Here is an 18,839-nt window from a genome sequence, read left to right as displayed (position 1 = left end):
CTGAGAAAGATATTGGTGTATGAATATTTTGCATTTCTTATATTTAAATAATTTTGTAAATCTTTAAATAAAAAAAAAGTACAAGCTTTCTCACCTAGCCTGTCACCACAAGCACAGACTGAGTTGGAAGCTGACTAGCATGGAACCTATCTTACATGCACATCTTATGGGGAGTAATTTTATAAATTCATTTTTGTGTCTATGTGGCCTCTTATAAAATACTGACTGGTATAAAAGTACATGTTTTTGCATACTTTGCTAGTAGGAATGTACAGGGGCATAGTTTCCAAGTACATGAGTACAGTATAAAATATGCTAATCTGTACACGTACATGAATAATTTAGGTAAAGAGGTTTCTCCGAGGACAAGCAGGCTGCTTGTTCTCACGACTGGGTTGACGTCCACGGCAGCCCTCACCAACCGGAACAAAAACTTCGTCGGCAGTCCCGCACGCAGGGCACGCCCACCGCGCATGCGTGGCCGTCTTCCCTCCCGTGCGCTACCGTTCCCGCTCAGTTTTTTTCTATTTCGCGCTGGAGAGAGACATGTTATCGTCTCTCTCTCTGTCAGCCCTGGAAACCGGATCGCGGCCTAGCCGCAAGTTTTTTCTCTCTACGAACGTGTTCGCGTGTTTCTTTTCCTTCCCTTTTTTGTGTTATTAAAAAAAAAGTTTGTCCCCTCGTCGTCTTTAGGCGCGGGGGCGCCTCGTTGCGGCCTTGTGGCCGTGCAGTCGTTTCTTTTTCGGGTGTGCTTTTCACCACCACCATCGACGACTTTGACTTCGCCGACACGATTTTTCCGTCGATGTCCTCGAAGGTCCCGAGCGGATTCAAGAAGTGTGGTCGGTGCGGCCGGCAGATCTTGCAAACCGATATCCACGCTTGGTGCCTCCAGTGCCTCGGGCCGGAGCATAATACCAAGACATGTACCTTGTGTCTCGGCTTACGGAAGCGGACACAGGTGGTGAGGCAAGTTCTTCGGGACCGTCTTTTTGGAGCTTGCGCCGGCCCCTCGACGGCATCGGTATCGACGGCCAGATCTTCGGTACCAGCACCGATGTCGACGAAATCGGCACCGACCCCAGGAGTACAGGTACCGTTGGCCCCGGCCACTCCCTCTACCCAGGGCCATCGGGACCGAACCCTGTCAGACCCGATCCCTCGAGGCCGGGGGGGGGGGTTCTACCTCCTCTTCGTCTCTACCGCCGAGCGCCAATGACGGGCACCAAAAGAAAACCAAGAAGCACCGTCATCGGTCGCCCACGGCACACGGGACTGCCAGCTCCGGCACCTCGAGAGATGACTCGACGCCGAGGAAGCGGCAGTGCCGAGAGGAGCGTTCCCCCTCGGTTGAAGAGGTGTCGCTGCGTCAGTCCGCGGGTGCTTCGGTACCGTCTCCTGGACCCGAGCAGCTTCCGGCACCGACACCCCTGCCTTTCCCAACAGCGGGCCTTGACGAGTGCCTCCGAGCCATCCTTCCTGGGATTCTGGAAGGGCTGATGCGCCAGGCTGTGCCGGCACTGGGGGTGCTTGCGCCCCCGACGCCGTTGACGGAGGCGCCGGTGTGCTCTAGCCTGATGCCACGGCCTCCGACGCCGCTTGTGGCACCGGTGTCGACCGCCACGCAGGTGGAGTCGACGTCGATGGAGGGAGCTTCATCCCCGCCAGCGCGGGAGTCCACCGCTCGACGCCATCACCGGGGACATGGTTCTTCGCAGTCGAGACGGGCGCAGTTGAGGTCTGAGCTGCAAGAGCTCATGTCCGACACCGAGGAAGAGGCCTCGTGGGGGGAGGAGGAGGACCCCAGATATTTCTCCTCAGAGGAGTCTGTGGGCCTTCCCTCCGACCCCACTCCTTCACCGGAGAGAAAGCTCTCGCCCCCTGAGAGCCTCTCCTTTGCCTCCTTCGTCAGGGATATGTCTATTTGCATTCCCTTTCCCGTGGTCTCTGTGGATGAGCCAAGGGCTGAGATGCTCGAGGTCCTCGACTATCCATCACCACCTAGAGAGTCTTCCACGGTGCCGTTGCACAATGTCCTCAAAGAGACACTGCTTCGGAACTGGCTGAAGCCGTTATCTAACCCCACCATCCCCAAGAAAGCGGAGTCCCAATACAGGATCCACTCTGACCCAGAGTTGATGCGGCCCCAATTGCCTCATGACTCGGCGGTCGTGGACTCTGATCTCAAGAGAGCACGGAGTTCGAGGGATACCGCCTCGGCGCCCCCAGGGGCGGGAGTCTCGCACTCTGGACTCGTGTGGGAGGAAGGCCTACCAATCTTCCATGCTTGTGACCCGCATCCAGTCATACCAGCTCTACACGAGCATTCACATGCGGAACAATGTGAGGCAACTGGCGGACCTGGTCGACAAGCTCCCTCCGGAGCAGTCCAGGCCTTTTCAGGAGGTGGTCAGGCAGCTGAAGGCGTGCAGAAAGTTCCTGTCCAGGGGTATCTATGACACCTGTGATGTAGTGTCCCGAGCTGCGGCCCAAGGTATAGTGATGCGCAGACTCTCGTGGCTGCGTGCCTCTGACCTGGACAACCGCACCCAGCAATGGCTGGCGGATGTCCATTGCCGGGGGGATAACATTTTCGGCGAGAAGGTCGAGCAGTTGGTGGACCAACTACACCAGCGGGAAACCGCTCTCGACAAGCTCTCCCACCGGGCGCCTTCAGCATCCACCTCAGCAGGTGGACGTTTTTTTCCGGGCTCGGCAGGCTGCACCCTACGCCTATAGCAAGCGTAGGTACACCCATCCGGCCCGAAGGCTTCCTCAGGCACAGGGACAGTCCCAGCGCGCTCGTTCCCGTCAACAGAGTGCGCCTGAGCAAGCCCCCTGCGCCTCCACAGCAAAAGCCATGGACGGGCTTTTGACTGGATCCATGGGAACATAGCCGCCATCAAAGTGTCCGTACCGGACGACCTGCCGGTCGGAGGGAGGTTGAAAGTTTTTCACCAAAGGTGACTTCTGATAACCTCCGACCGGTGGGTTCTCCAAATAGTGCAGTGCGGATACACCCTGAATTTGGCCTCCACTCCACCAAATTGCCCACCGGGAGCCCAATCCTTCAGCTCCCATCACAAGCAGGTACTTGCAGAGGAACTCTCCGCCCTTCTCAGCGCCAATGTGGTCGAGCCCGTACCACCCGGGCAGGAAGGGCAGGGATTCTATTCCAGGTACTTCCTTGTGGAAAAGAAAACAGGGGGGATGCGCCCCATCCTAGACCTGAGAGGCCTGAACAAATACCTGGTCAAAGAGAAGTTCAGGATGCTTTCCTTGGGCACCCTTCTACCAATGATTCAGAAAGACGATTGGCTATGTTCCCTGGATTTAAAGGACGCTTATACTCACATCCCGATACTGCCAGCTCACAGACAGTATCTCAGATTCCGTCTGGGGACACGGCATTTTCAGTATTGTGTGCTGCCCTTTGGGCTCGCCTCTGCCCCACGGGTGTTCACGAAGTGCCTCGTGGTGGTCGCGGTGTATCTACGCAAGCTGGGAGTGCATGTGTTCCCGTATCTCGACGATTGGCTGGTCAAGAACACCTCAGAGGCAGGGGCTCTCCGGTCCATGCAGTGAACTATTCAACTCCTGGAGCTGCTGGGGTTTGTGATAAATTACCCAAACTCCCATCTCCAGCCGGTCCAGTCCCTGGAATTCATAGGAGCTCTGCTGAATTCAGACAGCTCAGGCCTTTCTTCCCGAAGCGAGGACACACAATCTCCTGTCCCTCGCTTCCCAGACCAGAGCGTCTCAGCAGGTCACAGCTCGGCAGATGTTGAGACTCCTGGGTCATACGGCCTCCACGGTTCATGTGACTCCCATGGCTCGCCTTCACATGAGACCTGCTCAATGGACCCTAGCTTCCCAGTGGTGTCAAGCGACCGGGAATCTAGAAGATGTCATCCGCCTGTCCCTCAGTTGCCGCAATTCGCTGCACTGGTGGACCATTCGGACCAATTTGACTCTGGGATGTCCATTCCAAATTCCGCAGCCCACGAAAGTGCTGACGACAGATGCATCTCGCCTGGGGTGGGGAGCTCATGTCGATGGGCTCCACACCCAGGGACTGTGGTCCCTCCAGGAACAAGATCTTCAGATCAACCTCCTGGAGCTCCGAGCGGTCTGGAATGCACTGAAGGCCTTCAGAGATCGGCTGTCCTACCAAATCATCCAAATTCGGACAGACAATCAGGTTGCAATGTATTACATCAACAAGCAGGGGGGCACCAGATCTCGCCCCCTGTGTCAGGAAGCCGTCGGGATGTGGCGGCGGGCCTGCCAGTTCGGCATGCTTCTCCAAGCCACATACCTGGCAGACGTAAACAACAGTCTGGCCAACAGACTGAGCAGAGTCATGCAACTGCACGAGTGGTCGCTCCATTCCAGAGTGGTACGCAAGATCTTCCGAGAGTGGGGCACTCCCTCGGTGGACCTTTTCGCCTCTCAGACCAACCACAAGCTGCCTCTGTTCTGTTCCAGACTTCAGGCACACGGCAGACTGGCCTCGGATGCCTTTCTCCTCCATTGGGGGACAGGCCTCCTGTATGCTTATCCTCCCATACCTTTGGTGGGGAAGACCTTACTGATGCTCAAGCAAGACCACTGCACCATGATTCTGATAGCGCCTTTTTGGCCCCGTCAGATCTGGTTCCCTCTCCTTCTGGAGTTGTCCTCCGAAGAACTGTGGAGATTGGAGTGTTTTCCGACCCTCATTTCTCAGAACGATGAAGCGCTTCTGCACCCCAATCTTCAGTCCCTGGCTCTCACGGCCTGGACGTTGAGGGCGTAGATGTTGCTTCGTTGGGTTTGTCTGAGGGTGTCTCCCGTGTCTTGCTTGCCTCTAGAAAGGATTCCACTAAAAAGAGTTACTTTTTCAAGTGGAGGAGGTTTGTCGTTTGGTGTGAGAGCAAGGCCCTAGAACCTCGTTCTTGTCCTGCACAGAACCTGCTTGAATACCTTCTGCACTTATTAGAGTCTGGTCTCAAGACCAACTCAGTAAGGAATCACCTTAGTGCGATGTGCTTACCATTATCGTGTAGAGGGTAAAGCCATCTCTGGAGAGCCTTTAGTCGTTCGATTCATGAGAGGCTTGCTTTTGTCAAGGCCCCCTGTCAAGCCTCCTGCAGTGTCATGGGATCTCAACGTCGTCCTCACCCAGCTGATGAAACCTCCTTTTGAGCCACTGAATTCATGCCATCTGAAGTACTTGACCTGGAAGGTCATTTTCTTGGTGGCAGTTACTTCAGCTCGTAGGGTCAGTGAGCTTCAAGCCCTAGTAACTCATGCTCCATATACCAAATTTCATCACAACAGAGTAGTGCTCCGCACCCACCCAAAGTTCCTGCCGAAGGTGGTGTCGGAGTTCCATCTTAACCAGTCAATTGTCTTGCCAACATTCTTTCCCAGACCACATACCTGCCCTGCTGAACGTCAGTTGCACACATTGGACTGCAAGCAAGCGTTGGCCTTCTATCTGGAGCGGACACAGCCCCACAGACAGTCCGCCCAATTGTTTATTTCTTTCGACCCCAATAGGAAAGGGGTTGCTGTCGGGAAACGCACCATATCCAATTGGCTAGCAGATTGCATTTCCTTCACTTACGCCCAGGCTGGGCTGACTCTTGAGGGTCATGTCACGGCTCATAGTGTTAGAGCCATGGCAGCGTCAGTGGCCCACTTGAAGTCAGTCACTATTGAAGAGATTTGCAAGGCTGCGACGTGGTCATCTATCCACACATTCACATCACATTACTGCCTCCAGCAGGATACCCGACGCGACAGTCGGTTCGGGCAGTCAGTGCTGCAGAATCTGTTTGGGGTTTGAATCCAACTCCACCCTCCAGGACCCAATTTTATTCTATTCAGGCTGCACTCTCAGTTAGTTATTCTTCGTAGGTCAATTTCTGTTATGCCCTCGCCGTTGCGAGGTTCAATTGACCTGGGTTCTTGTTTTGAGTGAGCCTGAGAGCTAGGGATACCCCAGTCGTGAGAACAAGCAGCCTGCTTGTCCTCGGAGAAAGCTAATGATACATACCTGTAGCAGGTGTTCTCCAAGGACAGCAGGCTGATTGTTCTCACCTACCCTCCCTCCTCCCCTTTGGAGTTGCGTTTTACTCATTCCTTTGCTTGTCATTCAACTGAGCGGGAACGGTCGCGCACGGGCGGGAAGACGGCCGCGCATGCGCGGTGGGAGTGCCCTGCGTGTGGGACCGCCCGCAAAGTTTTTGTTCCGGTTGGTGGGGGCTGCCGTGGACGTCAACCCAGTCGTGAGAACAATCAGCCTGCTGTCCTCGGAGAACACCTGCTACAGGTATGTATCATTAGCTTTACACCTGCTCAAGAGCATGTATAACTATCTGTATTAGTATTTTGTAATGATATATACAGGGCCGGTCTTAGCAAGTGCGGGGCCCTGTGCAGACCAATTTGGTGGGGCCCCATCCTAGCCCTGCCCTAGCTCCGCCCCCACCCTAGCTCCACCCCATTGATAAGATTATTCCATTTTTACAAATTTTTTTTATTTATGAAATTTCAAATAAAGACAAATGAAGCTAAACTTGTACAAAAAAAACGGATTGAAATAATAAGCACAATGCTATCATGAAACCTCCCCTCCCCAGAAGTGGAGTGGCCGAGCCGCGGGATCATCATGAATGATGCGGACAGTCATCCGAGGCGAGCGGAGGTCGGAGCAGAGGCAGAGCGGGGCCCCCTTAGGCGCGGGGCTCTTTGCGGCTGCCTTGGTCGCCTCTGCCTAAGACCGGCCCTGGATATATAAGCATCTGTGTGTCTTTATAAAATGGTGCCTTATTAGTAGGGCTGTTCATCGATTAAAATGTTTAATCACCCAATTGACCGTGATCAAAACTTTTAATCATGTGATTAATTGCATGGTCCAAGTGTAAAATAAATGTAGCATCTACATTTTTTATTGATCCTAAACATTCAACCAATAACTTTGATTCCAGTTTCCTTAAAAGAATACTATTTCTTCAAGCATGTAAAAGGCAATTCTGTAAGTTTGTGCATTGAGAGACGTGTGTCAGTTAAGTACCAAAAGTGACTGCCTATGTTTTTTCTGGATTTAGCTGGCATCTTTCTCACTAATGGCTTTAGATGAGCTAAAGGTATTTCCCTGTCCGCTGGTGAATTAGAATTGAATTTTGTTTGTTTTTGTCCCCAATAATTTTTTATTGGGAAACCATTGGGAACAATGAACACCACAACCAATGAAACATAGGACATAAGAGCCATACTGGGTCAGACCAATGATCCAACTAGCCCAGTATCCTGTTTCCAACAGTGGCCAAGCCAGGTCACAAGTACCTGACAGAAACCCCAATCATGGCAACATTCCATGTTACCAATCCCAGGGCAAGCAGTTGCTTCCCCATGTCTATCTCAGTAGCAGACTATGGACTTTTCCATCAGCATATGTGCCAGCATACCATACACATTGCTCTTAGTCTTCACACATTCAGAATCTAATTTTGTACTTGTGACAATGGAAGATTAAGTGACTTTTGCCCAAGATCACAGGGACCAGTAGCAAGATTTGAACCTGGCTTTGCTGGTTGTCAGCCTGGTACTGTAACCACTAGTCTACTCCTCCACAAAGCTGTAGAACTTCCTGTTAGAGAGAGAGGTTTGGGGCCAGGTGAGACACAGCGTACTTTCACTGCAGTGGTCAAGGCCGAGGGTCATGAGGAGCAGGGAGAAAGAGCACGCAGAGGAGAGAGGGCTGCCAGTGGGGGCACAAAGTTATAGAATTGCTGCCATAGACTAAACAAATGAATTAGCCATTAAGCCAGTTATTTAAACAAAGTAGTTAATTGGCACTCTCAGGGAGCAGAGATGATCTACGTTTCTCAATAATAAATCCTGCTTTGTAGAATAAACGTTCACATGGAACTGTAGTTGCTGGAGTACAAAGATAATGTCTTGCCAATTTTGAGAGAGCTGAGTACTACTCGGTCCAGCGTCTTCTCCACCAGTCTAAAACGTGAACTTCTCCAGTTGAAGTGTTCTCTGCTTTATAAAGTTCCAACTCACCTGCAGGTTGTTCCTCATCTTCATCATCAGAGCTAGGTGGCAGATTGAATTTAATTTTTTTTCTTCTGTGGGTGTTTCTTGGGAGATAGAAGTAAAGGTCTAAGGCTTGAAGTTTTTGCAGCAAACAATTGTTTGATGGAAACCCAAGTATCTTCATGTTCTGTATGAGTAAGAAATGTCAACTTCTTGAACTACACATCCAAAGCACATGCTATATACAAAAACTTAGCTTTCACCTGCTGAGCTCTGCACAAAATATTTCCTTAAAGCAAATTGTGTATGCAGGATCCTCATCAGATATGGTAAATTCACGCATCAAACGGCGAATTGTAGTTAGAACAACTGAACAGGATACATAGATGGATGGAGTGGACTTCAAAGGAAGAAAAACAGTGAGACTGAGGTGGAAGAAGAGGTTGAAATCTACAAGAGGGTGAAAGTAGTAGCCCGACACCACCTCCGCGGCCAACCGGGCGAGGAGTATGGGAGAAAAGATTACCTCCATGGCATAGGGCCGCGACTGAAGCAGAGTCTTCAGGGTAAAGCCAAGTTTCAGTTATGCCAAGCAGATGGGAGAGTACGAGAGATAAAGAGGTCATGGATGTAGGAAAGTTTGTTACAGACAGAGCGGGTATTCCACAGAGCACAAGAGAAAGGCAGGGAAGAAGGGGGGAGGAAAGAAACAGAAATTAGATTTGAGATATCACGGTGTGACCAGCACAAATAGGATGAGAGGTGATGTGGAAGACCAGGATTGGGATTAATGTCCCCAGTGGAGAGCAGGAGAAGGAGCAAGAGAGTATGGAGAAGAGTAGGAGAGGTATGATGACAGCGACGAAGGCGAGATGTACTCAGATAGAAAGGAGATGGATGAATGGAAAGAAGGAAATGTTGAAGGTTGAGCGCTGAGAAAAAGGAAGAGGAAAAAAGAGATGGTGAGATTTATTTATTTACGGTTCATTTCTACCCCACATTTTCCCACAAATACAGACACAATGTGGCTTCCATGAATTACAAAAGTTAAGAGATACAGCACATGAATTTAGCAGTAGAATAAGAATAAAATGTTAACAGCAATTAGGATGACTAAACAGCAGAGTCACTAATGGAATACACTTGTTCAAAAAGGTACGTTTTCAGCAGCTTCTTGAAAAGAGGGTGGTCAGCTTGCGACTTTAGGTACAGGGGAAGAGTGTTCCAGGTCTTTGGGCTGGAGTAGTGGAAAGTGGAAGCAAAAAGAAGCTTGTATTTAACACCCCGGCAAGATGGATAATGGAGTTGTAAAAAGGTGCGTGCTGTAGTGATGGCATTTCTAGGTGGGAGATCTATTAGAGGAATCATATATTCCGGAGCTAAGCCATAGATTATTTTTTGTGTCAAAGTACAGATCTTGAATGCAATTCGTTCTCTCACAGGTAGCCAGTGTAGGTTGAAACGTAGGGGCTGCGCAGAAACCCAGCGCGGCTTGCCCAAGATGAGTCTTGCAGCAGTATTCTGGGCAGTCTGGAATTTCCTCAGTAGATGCTCCTGGCAGCCTGCATAAACCCCACTGCAGTAGTCCAGGTGAGACAGAACTAGCCAGTGAACGAGAGTGCGGAAGAGCTCTCTGGTGAGACAAAACCTAACACGCCGCAGCCTCCACATAGCATAGAACATCCGTTTGGTGACCACTCGCACTTGCGGATCCAGGTGCAAGTGAGGGTCCAGCTCAACACCCAGAAGTTTAAGGCACTGTGAAATAGGGAGGGTCTGGTCTTTAATGACAAGGGAGTTGGTGGAAAATCTGGCATGGACAGACGAAAGCACAAGATGATGAATACAAAGGGTGGACAATGTGTTCTTGCAGTGTACAGTGGTTTCAGATGGAGAAACAGATTAGGAAGGGACACTACCAAGAAGAAAAAGTGTACTGGAGCCATAAGTAGTAACTGGGAGAAAAATAAATGTAAAGAGAAAATGCCCCGGTGTGCGGCACCTAGAGCGGAGGCCCTGAGTGTATTAGAGTTGACATGGGAGTCACCCTGGAGAAAGCTGTAAAGGATATGCAGATGAGCTGCAAGTCCTCCACAGCACCTGAAAGACAGCCGGTGGTAGAGCTGGGCACCTCTCAGCCAAGTAAAGGCTTACCAGGGATTAGGCCGAAGCCAGCATTCCTCCCCCTGAGGGTTGCCTGATCCTAGCCAAAAAGCACCTGGAAACCCTGGGCACCTGGAACCAGGGCCCTGGAAAGATCGGGGTGGACCTGGGAGTCACCCCGGATACAGCTGTGAGGATATGCAGAAGAGCTGCAAGACCTCCACAGCACCTGGTGGGAGCGCTGGGCACCTAGAGCGGAGGCCCTGAGTGGATCGGAGTGGACCTGGGAGTCAGCCCGGAGAAGGCTGTAAAGGATATGCAGATGAGCTGCAAGTCCTCCACAGCACCTGAAAGGCAGCCGGTGGTAGAGCTGGGCACCTTTCAGCCAAGGAAAGGCTTACCAGGGGTTAAGCCGAAGCCAGCATTCCACCACCTAAGGGTTGCCTGATCCACCAGTGCTCAAAGGTGAGCCAAGTCCAGGAGGGCACGGGCACGGCCATGACCATGACTACTGCTCACCATTCCTTTCTCTTTATGCCCAACCATCATTCTGCCTTTTGCTGCCACCTTATCTGCCTGATTGTCAACCTTCCATTTATCAAATACAATCATCCCCATATAATTATATAATTTATTTCTAATCCACATTATCTCAAAAATTCTAAGCGAATTACATAGTACATACAAAACGTAAAAACAACATTAAAATACAAACATCATATAAAAACATTGCATACTGGACTAAAAATTACATACTTATTACTCAAGCTGACAATATTATTACTCAAGCTGACAATATTCCTGGAATAATTCAATGCATTAAAATGTAACATTACAGCTGGTTTATACATTTATCAAAAGGCAGTCATTGCTCATCTAGTCCAAATGCCTGATGAATAAAATAGGTTTTCAATTCTTTCTTAAATTGATTCATATTTTGAATCACGTGAAGTTCAACAGGCAGTGCATTCCAAATTTTCGGACCTATGATATAAAAGATCAAAGATCTATACTCCGCTAACCAGACTGAAAGATAAAATGGTACATCTATGAGCAGTTTTTGTGAAGACCTCGGAGATCGTGCAGGCTTATAAAGCTTCAAAGTAGAACATATCATACGAGAAATACTGTGATTCAGAGCTTTAAAAGCCAGCAGTAATATTTTAAATTGAATTTGTAAATGTATAGGTAACCAATATAAAGATATCAATACAGGCTAGATGTGACTACATCGAGAAATATACTACTACTACTACTTAATATCAGAGATCCTGCTTGCTAGTGAGTTTTGCATGACATGCTCTCATAATAGTCTTCTTAGCGCCAGTAAGCAAACCATTACAATAATCTACTAAAGGGCACACTGTAACTTGAACAATCTTCTGAAAGATAGACTGAGCTACATAAGGTTTAATTTTACGCAGTATTCTTAATTTGAACAATATCTTCTGAGTGATATTAAGAACCTGTTTTTTTTTCATTGTGAAGAAAGAATCCAGTTGAACCCCAAAGTTCCTATTTCATTCTATATGGGAGCACAGAATATCACCTCCTATATTGGAGTGGAGGAGTAGTCTAGTGGTTAGTGCTCAACAGCCTGAGACCTAGGGGAACTGGATTTGATTCCCACTCAACTCCTTGTGACTCTGGGCAAATCACCTACCCTCCTTTGCCCCAGGTACAAAATTAGTACCTGCATATAATATGTAAACTGCTTTGTAACCACAGAAAGGCAGTATATTCAATCTTTACATTTGGGAAGCTTGCCAGGTGCCCTTGGCCTAGATTGGCCGCTGTCGTGGACAAGATGCTGGGCTCGATGGACCCTTGGTCTTTTCCCAGTATGGCATTATTTATGTACTTATGTACTTAATCAAATTCCATCCCCTTTCCCTATATGAATATTTCCAGTGGCATGCATTTGTGTTTTTGTAAAATAATTGCCACATACAAAGTAATGCTGGCCTAGATGGTTTCAGTTTTTCTTCTGAAAGAGTTGGCAAAAAGCAGTTGAACAGCATAGCATTCAATCTCGAAAGTCTTGAGAATAAGGAATACTAGAATATAGTTCCTTATACACCTCCTCTGCTTCAAACTCTGCACTGGCTGCCAAACGTTAATACACAAAATTTAAATCACTCCAGCTTATTTTCGAAAGAGAAAGACGCCCATATTTCGACCCAAATCGGGAGATGGGCGTCTTTCTCCCGTGGGCGAACAAATCAGTATAATCGAAAGCCGATTTTGGTCGTCTTCAACTGCACTCCATTGCAGGAACGAACAAATGGGACGGGGGCGTGTCGGAGGTGTGGTGAAGGCGGGACTGGGGCGTGGTTATCGGCCCAGGAGAGATGGGCGTCTTTAGCTGATGATCGAAACAAGAAGGGCGTTTTTGACGAGAATTTGGTCCGCTTTATTTTGACCCTTTTTTTTTAGGTCCAAGTCCCAAAAAAGTGCCCCAACTGACCAGATGACCAACGGAGGGAATCGGGGATCACCTCCCCTGACTCCCCCAGTGGTCACTAACCCCCTCCCACCAAAAAACCCCACTTTACAAACTTTTTTTCCCAGCCTCAAATGCCGTACCCACCTCCATGACAGCAGAATGTATTCTATCCTGTGACAGCCTTTCCCTGGTTCTGATGTGGCTCTCGGTTGAGTGTGACACCTTTTCTGTTATGCGCACTGGAGAGTCACATCAGCAATGCATTGTGGTGGGCGTAGGGTATTGGGCTCCGTGATTCCACTAGCTTGTGTTAAATGCTTACGGTGTTGGTAGTTGGTAGGCTGTACTCCCATGGTGCTTTTCCCTCTGCTTACTGGGTCAGAGTGTGCCTTGTTTTGTTTCCGGTAGTCCATGAGGTAGTGGCCATTTTTGTAACACAGTTTTAGATCCCTTTCATGTGTTAGCCACGTTACAAAACTTAGTTCTTCCCTTGAATGTTGCTGAAAGAGGGCATTGTACAGCATTCTGCCAGCTCTGACCTACTGCTAATCTCAGTACCAGGGAGACTCTTTGCCAGTGGGGCACAACCTCTGATCTGCAGTTAACTGTGAGTAAACATGCTTATTCCAATAAAGGACGTTTTAGAAGACATTAGTCTTCAGGTGTCAACTGGTGTGCCAAGGTTCTACAGCAGCAAGTCCTAGAGGCCTGCGTGTATGCAGGTCCCTGGAGCACTTTTAGTGGGTACTGCAGTGCACTTCAGGCAGGCGGACCCAGGTCCATCCCCCCTACCTGTAACACTTGTGCTGATAAATGGGAGGCCTCCAAAACCCACTGTACCCACATGTAGGTGCCCCCTTCACCCCTAAGAGCTATGGTAGTGTTGTACATTTGTGGGTAGTGGGTTTTGGGGGAGGGGGTTGGGGGCTCAGCACCCATGGTAAGGGAGCTATGCATGTGGGAGCTGTTTCTGAAGTCCACCACACTGACCTCTAGGGTGCCCAGTTGGTGTCCTGGCATGTCAGGGGGGCCAGTGTACTACCAATCCTGGCCCCTCCCACGACCAAATGGCTCGGATTGGGACGTTTTTGAGCTGGCCGGTTTTAGTTTCCATTATCGCTAAAAAAACAAAACACCTAGCTCAGAAACGAACAAATCCATGGCATTTGGTCCGTACAAACCGTATTATCGAAACAAAAAAAAGACGTCCATTTTTTTTCGAAAATACGGTCTGTCTCTCCTCTTCACGTACCCGTTTTCGGACATAGACGCCCATGGAGATAGGCGTTCGCGTTCGATTATGCCCCTCCACATCTTTCTTTTAAATTATTGCATGATACCTGTCCTTGTTATCTGTCGTCTCTGTATTGCACTTAACATTAAAAACTCAAGTTCTTCTCCCATCTGTTACTGGTGTGGAGTGGAGGAGTAACCTAATGGTTAGTGCAGTGGGCTGAGAACCTGAGGAACTGGGTTCAATTCCCACTGCAGCTCCTTGTGAGCCTGGGCAAGCCACTTAACCCTCCATTGCCCTGGGTTCAAAAGAACTTATAGGTTCTTTTACAAAACCGCACTAGTGATTCCCATGTGGCAAATGAGAGAAATCCCATAGGAATTGAATGGGCTTCCTTTCATTTGCCGCTCGGGGAATCGCTAGTGTGGCTTAGTAAAAAAAGACGCCCTTAGATTGTGAGCCCACTAGGGACAGAAAAAATACCTGCATATAATATTCGTAAACCACTTTGGCTGTACCCACAGAAAGGCAGTATATCAAATATAGGAGTGGCCTAGTGGTTAGGGTGGTGGTCTTTGGTCCAGGGGAACTGAGGAACTGAGCTCGATTCCCACTTCAGGCACAGGCAGCTCCTTGTGACTCTGGGCAAGTCACTTAACCCTCCATTGCCCCATATAGGCCGCATTGAGCCTGCCATGAGTGGGAAAGCGCGGGGTACAAATGTAACAAAAATAAATAAATAAAATATGACTCTCTACCATTAGTGTTAGGAACAACATAACTAGTAAGCAATTATTTTCAGAGGTTGCTTCTATCTCAGTGCATATTAATTGTGGAATCCTGAAAACATGACTGGATAGGTGTGTTCTGAGGACTGGGGTGAGAACCTCTGCTCTGAGGTATTGTCCATGTAAGGCCTTGTTCTCCAGTTAGCCAAACAGGTTTCCAGTTGTTCAGTTCTGTACTCATTTTTCTTTTCTGTCACCTTGATGATGTTCTCCCTGAAAACATTGTTATGTTGTTTCTTTTTCTTTCAGGTTCGATCTATTAGCATCAATGTGCGGAAGAACCTTGCTTTTAATACTCTAAGCCAGGAAGTTCTACTGAAAGAATTCTCTACTATTTCGTGAAACTGGCATATATTTTGGGCTGTGCCTCTGTTTAAACTTGTCTGCTAGTAGCAGCTTTTGTACAACATTGTAAAACTACAGTGTTGTGGTCATTAATCCTATCCAGTTCAGCCCATCCCATTGAACTGACTGTGTGCTGCCCAGCACTTTCTGGAGAAGAAATCACTGCTGAGTTTTTACTTCCATGATGTGCATTTTCAAATTTATTATGCAGGCAAAAAGAGCCAAATGTTATGTCAGTTGTGTTATTTTCTTATGTGTAATTTGAGTGTGTATAGAAAGCTGATCGAAGTAGATTTAAAAAAAAAAGTCTTGGTCTTGTTGGAGTGACTGGTTTCTTTGTGGGCAAAAAGGAGAGATGATGAAGAAAAGAAGGGAATAAAAAAAATGATTTGGTGCTGTATAAGGTTTTACTGCAGTATTGTACTTGGATGTGACCTAGAGTTACCAGAGTTGCTGGATCTTCCAGTGGAGGAATATTTGTTTAATTTAGACTGTTGCAGAGAACAGATGGTGACACCATCAATAAGATAAATGTTGAAGAGAAAAAATACAACTCTGTGAAATATTATTCCAGCATTTGTTTTTTTCCTAATATCTTCAAGATATGGGGTGACCAAATTTCAAGTGATTCTTGCTCTAGTAATTAAGCAGTTATGGGATTATGTATTTAATTGCTAGCTAAAAATTGCCCTACTCTTCTGTAGGTTTCACAGTGCAGATCCTCCTACCCTTGCTGTAAAGGGCTAGCAAGAAACATGCCAGGGTTTATTTTAATGTGTGCATTATGATGGTGGATGCAAGACCAATTGGAACAGAAGTATTTGTGGTGTCAGCTAGCTGCTGAAACTCCCTGGAGAGTTTTCTTTTGAAATTTCACTTGCAATCAATGCAGGGATTCTAAATATTGTCCCGAAATGAAAAAGCACATACAGTATATAATATTTATAAAAAGAGACCATCATTCTCCATGTTTTACAACAGATGGCTGTAGCATTACAGACACACTGTAAAAGTGATGGAATAGGATGCTGTGTTACATCTGTGTTCAGCATTCATACAGCAACCAGTGAACTAAGAAGCAAAAATGAGACTGGTCACTACAAAGTAATTTGAATGTTTGTGTACATATATACGTTACTTTTATGTTGAGGCTTGATTGCATTATTTGTGATACATTTTCATTCTTTTGTTTCATTATTGTTTTGTTTTCCATGTAATTTTATATCATGAGCAGGGAGGTTCAATAGCCATCACACATACTGTGATTGAGCCACCATCCATTAAACTATTAAAATCATTATGATTATTTCATTAGCTAATTCATTTTAATATACCTGTTTTTAGAACGTTAAGCATTGCACTAGAATTGGAATGCACCTATCTATGTGAATGATGCCACAGACGCCTCAGTTTTCAGAGTGGTCATTGGTATCACAAAGGCTCTCTCCAAAGTTACATTATATTATAATGTAATCTTTTTAAATAAAATGCCATGCATATTCTCATTTGTTCCAGGAAAGCCTCCCTTTCTCAATAGTGGTGAGAATAAAACTGTCATTAGTTATACTGTAGTGAATGGTATTCTATGTACAGAGATGTGAAGTTAACTTGGAATGCTGATCCTCTTAGTCTAGTTTGGTTTGATTGTACTGAAACTCATAGTGCCTGTGTCTTTCATTCACAGCCATAAAAACAATTGATTCTTTGATAGCTACATCTGATTGCAGATTTGCATTCCAGTTGCAGAACATGATTGTTTAAACTTCTAAAATCAAACAATTAGATTATTTATTTGGTCCCTGGAAGCTTATTTAAAATATTCTTGAAACTAATTTAAAAGTTTGTTCCAATAGAGATTTTGATATGTTTACTGAGCTTGCATATGTAATCTAAATAATTAATTGTACACTAACAAATGCCATCCCAGTCCCGAGTTCTTTATTCATTCTGACCCTGTAAATCTTTTTTCTACAGTACCACTGCCTGCCCAACCATTTTCCATTTTATATTTATTCATTTGATTTATTCTTGTATTTGTCATTCTGTTTATTCATGGCCTTTTCTCCAAAAGTATAAAGATTCTGTTGAATACTAAGCCTTGCCTCAGGCTCCTTGCAACTCTTCCTAACTTAGTATTAGCAACAAACTTTATAAGTGTAGTCTGTATTCATCATCTACATCAGGGCTGAACAAACCCCAGGTGCCAGTTCGGCATGGCAACTTAAAAATGGGACCTGGCACCTATGTTTTGCAGCCCTGAGCATATGGACATTAAGGAAGGGGTTGTGTAAAGCACAGCAGGCAGTACTGGCATCTGTACTCTTCCCTCCTTGTCCCACCAACGTTGCACTTCTGAGGCAGGCATGCTCACACACACACACACACACAAGAAGAAAAAGAAAAGAAGAGCAGCTGCACATCAGGCCACAGCCGCCTCTTCTGCCACTCAGTACTGGGAAACCATGTGGTTCAAATTTTGAATTTAACACCAAAGTGGCAGGGGAGGCAACAGTGGCTTTATGTGCAGCCGCTTTTCTTCTCATCAGTGCTGGGAAATAGTGAGGGAGCAAGAAGGTAGATGTCTGTGTGCCACAGGTGCAAGGGAGAGCAGGAGGGGGTGTCTGTGTGCTGTGGGGAGGGGAGAAAGAAGTGAGTGTATTCTGCTGAGGGGGAGCAAGAGGTGGGTGTCTCTGTTGGAGTGAGTGGGGAGGGAGCAAGAGGAAGATGTCTGTGTGCTCTGGGGGGTGGTCTGGAGGAAGCAAGAGGTGGGTGTCTGTGAGGGGGAGGGGTGTGAAACAGGGAGAGAGAGAGCTGAGTGTCTGTGATGGGATGCAGGAGCTGGAGAGGTATGTGCAGGTGGATAAAAAAAGAAAGCTGGAGAGAGAGAAGGAGAAATTCAGTTATGGTGGTGGTCATTAGGAGATAGTTGTGATAAAGGGAGTTTATACCACAGGAGGGTATAAGGGTGATGGTCATCAAGAGACAGCTATCATTGTGTGCGTGCTGGAAGGAGGCAGAGAGAGAGAGAGAGAGAGTGTGTGTGTGCTGGGAAGGGAAGCAGAGAGAGGGTGAGAATGGGGGAAGGCAGAGAGAGAAAGAAATTGAGGGGTATCCATCCTGGAAAGAAAAATGGCTAAAGATGTAAAGAGATGGCAAGACCTTTTCAGATATATTGGGGAAAGGAGAAAAGATTGTTCTTCAAAAATGGAAAACGTATCCAAATGAAGAAAACAAGAAGCAACATAAGCACTGACAAATCAGATACAAAGCATTAATAAAGAAGGCCAAAAGAGAATATAAAGAGAAACTTGCCGCAGAGACTAAAACTCACAGTAACAACTTTTTCAGGTACATCAGAAGCATAAAGCCTGCGAGGGAATCCGTGGGACCGCCAGATCACGAAGGAGCAAAAGGGGTGCTCAGGGAGGACAAAGCCATAACGGAGAAACTGAATGAATTCTTTGCTTCTGTCTTTACAGAAGAAGATGTAAGAGAACTGCCTGTACCGGAAATGGTTTTCATGGGTGATGATGCGGAGGAACTGAAAGAAATCTCGGTGAACCTGGAAGATGTACTGAGCCAAATTAACCAGCAGTGGCGTAGCAGGGGGGGCTGCCACCCGGGGCGGAGCGGTTCGCCGTTGCACCCCCCCCCCCCCCGGGTGCAGCACGATGACACCCCCCGACCAGCTCCCGCACCCTACCTTTAAAAAGAATATCGTGAGGTGAGGCGCAGCGCCTTGCGCCTGCCCTGCATGTAAAAGAAATGTGGACCGTCGGGCCTTCTCTCGCTCCGTCTGTCCCGCCCTCCGCTGACGCAACTTCCTATTTCCGCAAGGGCGGGACAGATAGAGCGAGGGAAGACCCGACGGTCCACATTTCTTTTGCGT

At 47.5% G+C, this 18,839-nt stretch overlaps 1 protein-coding gene across 3 annotated transcripts in view; it reads left to right on the top strand.

Moving 5' to 3' along the window:
* The window catches only part of ARMH3 (armadillo like helical domain containing 3), a 269,393-nt gene extending 251,868 nt beyond the window's left edge, over positions 1–17,525 (top strand). For all 3 annotated transcript variants that reach the window (XM_030202857.1, XM_030202858.1, XM_030202856.1), the window contains exon 26: positions 14,855–17,525. In XM_030202857.1, coding sequence (XP_030058717.1) covers positions 14,855–14,947 — 93 coding nt within the window. In that variant the 3' untranslated portion in view covers positions 14,948–17,525. The remainder of the gene's footprint in view (positions 1–14,854) is intronic.
* The last annotated feature ends 1,314 nt before the right edge of the window (positions 17,526–18,839 follow it).

This window comes from Microcaecilia unicolor, chromosome 5, assembly GCF_901765095.1.
Source record: "Microcaecilia unicolor chromosome 5, aMicUni1.1, whole genome shotgun sequence".
NCBI classification, from domain to species: Eukaryota; Metazoa; Chordata; class Amphibia; order Gymnophiona; family Siphonopidae; genus Microcaecilia; species Microcaecilia unicolor.
This window is presented reverse-complemented; position numbering and strand designations above follow the sequence as displayed.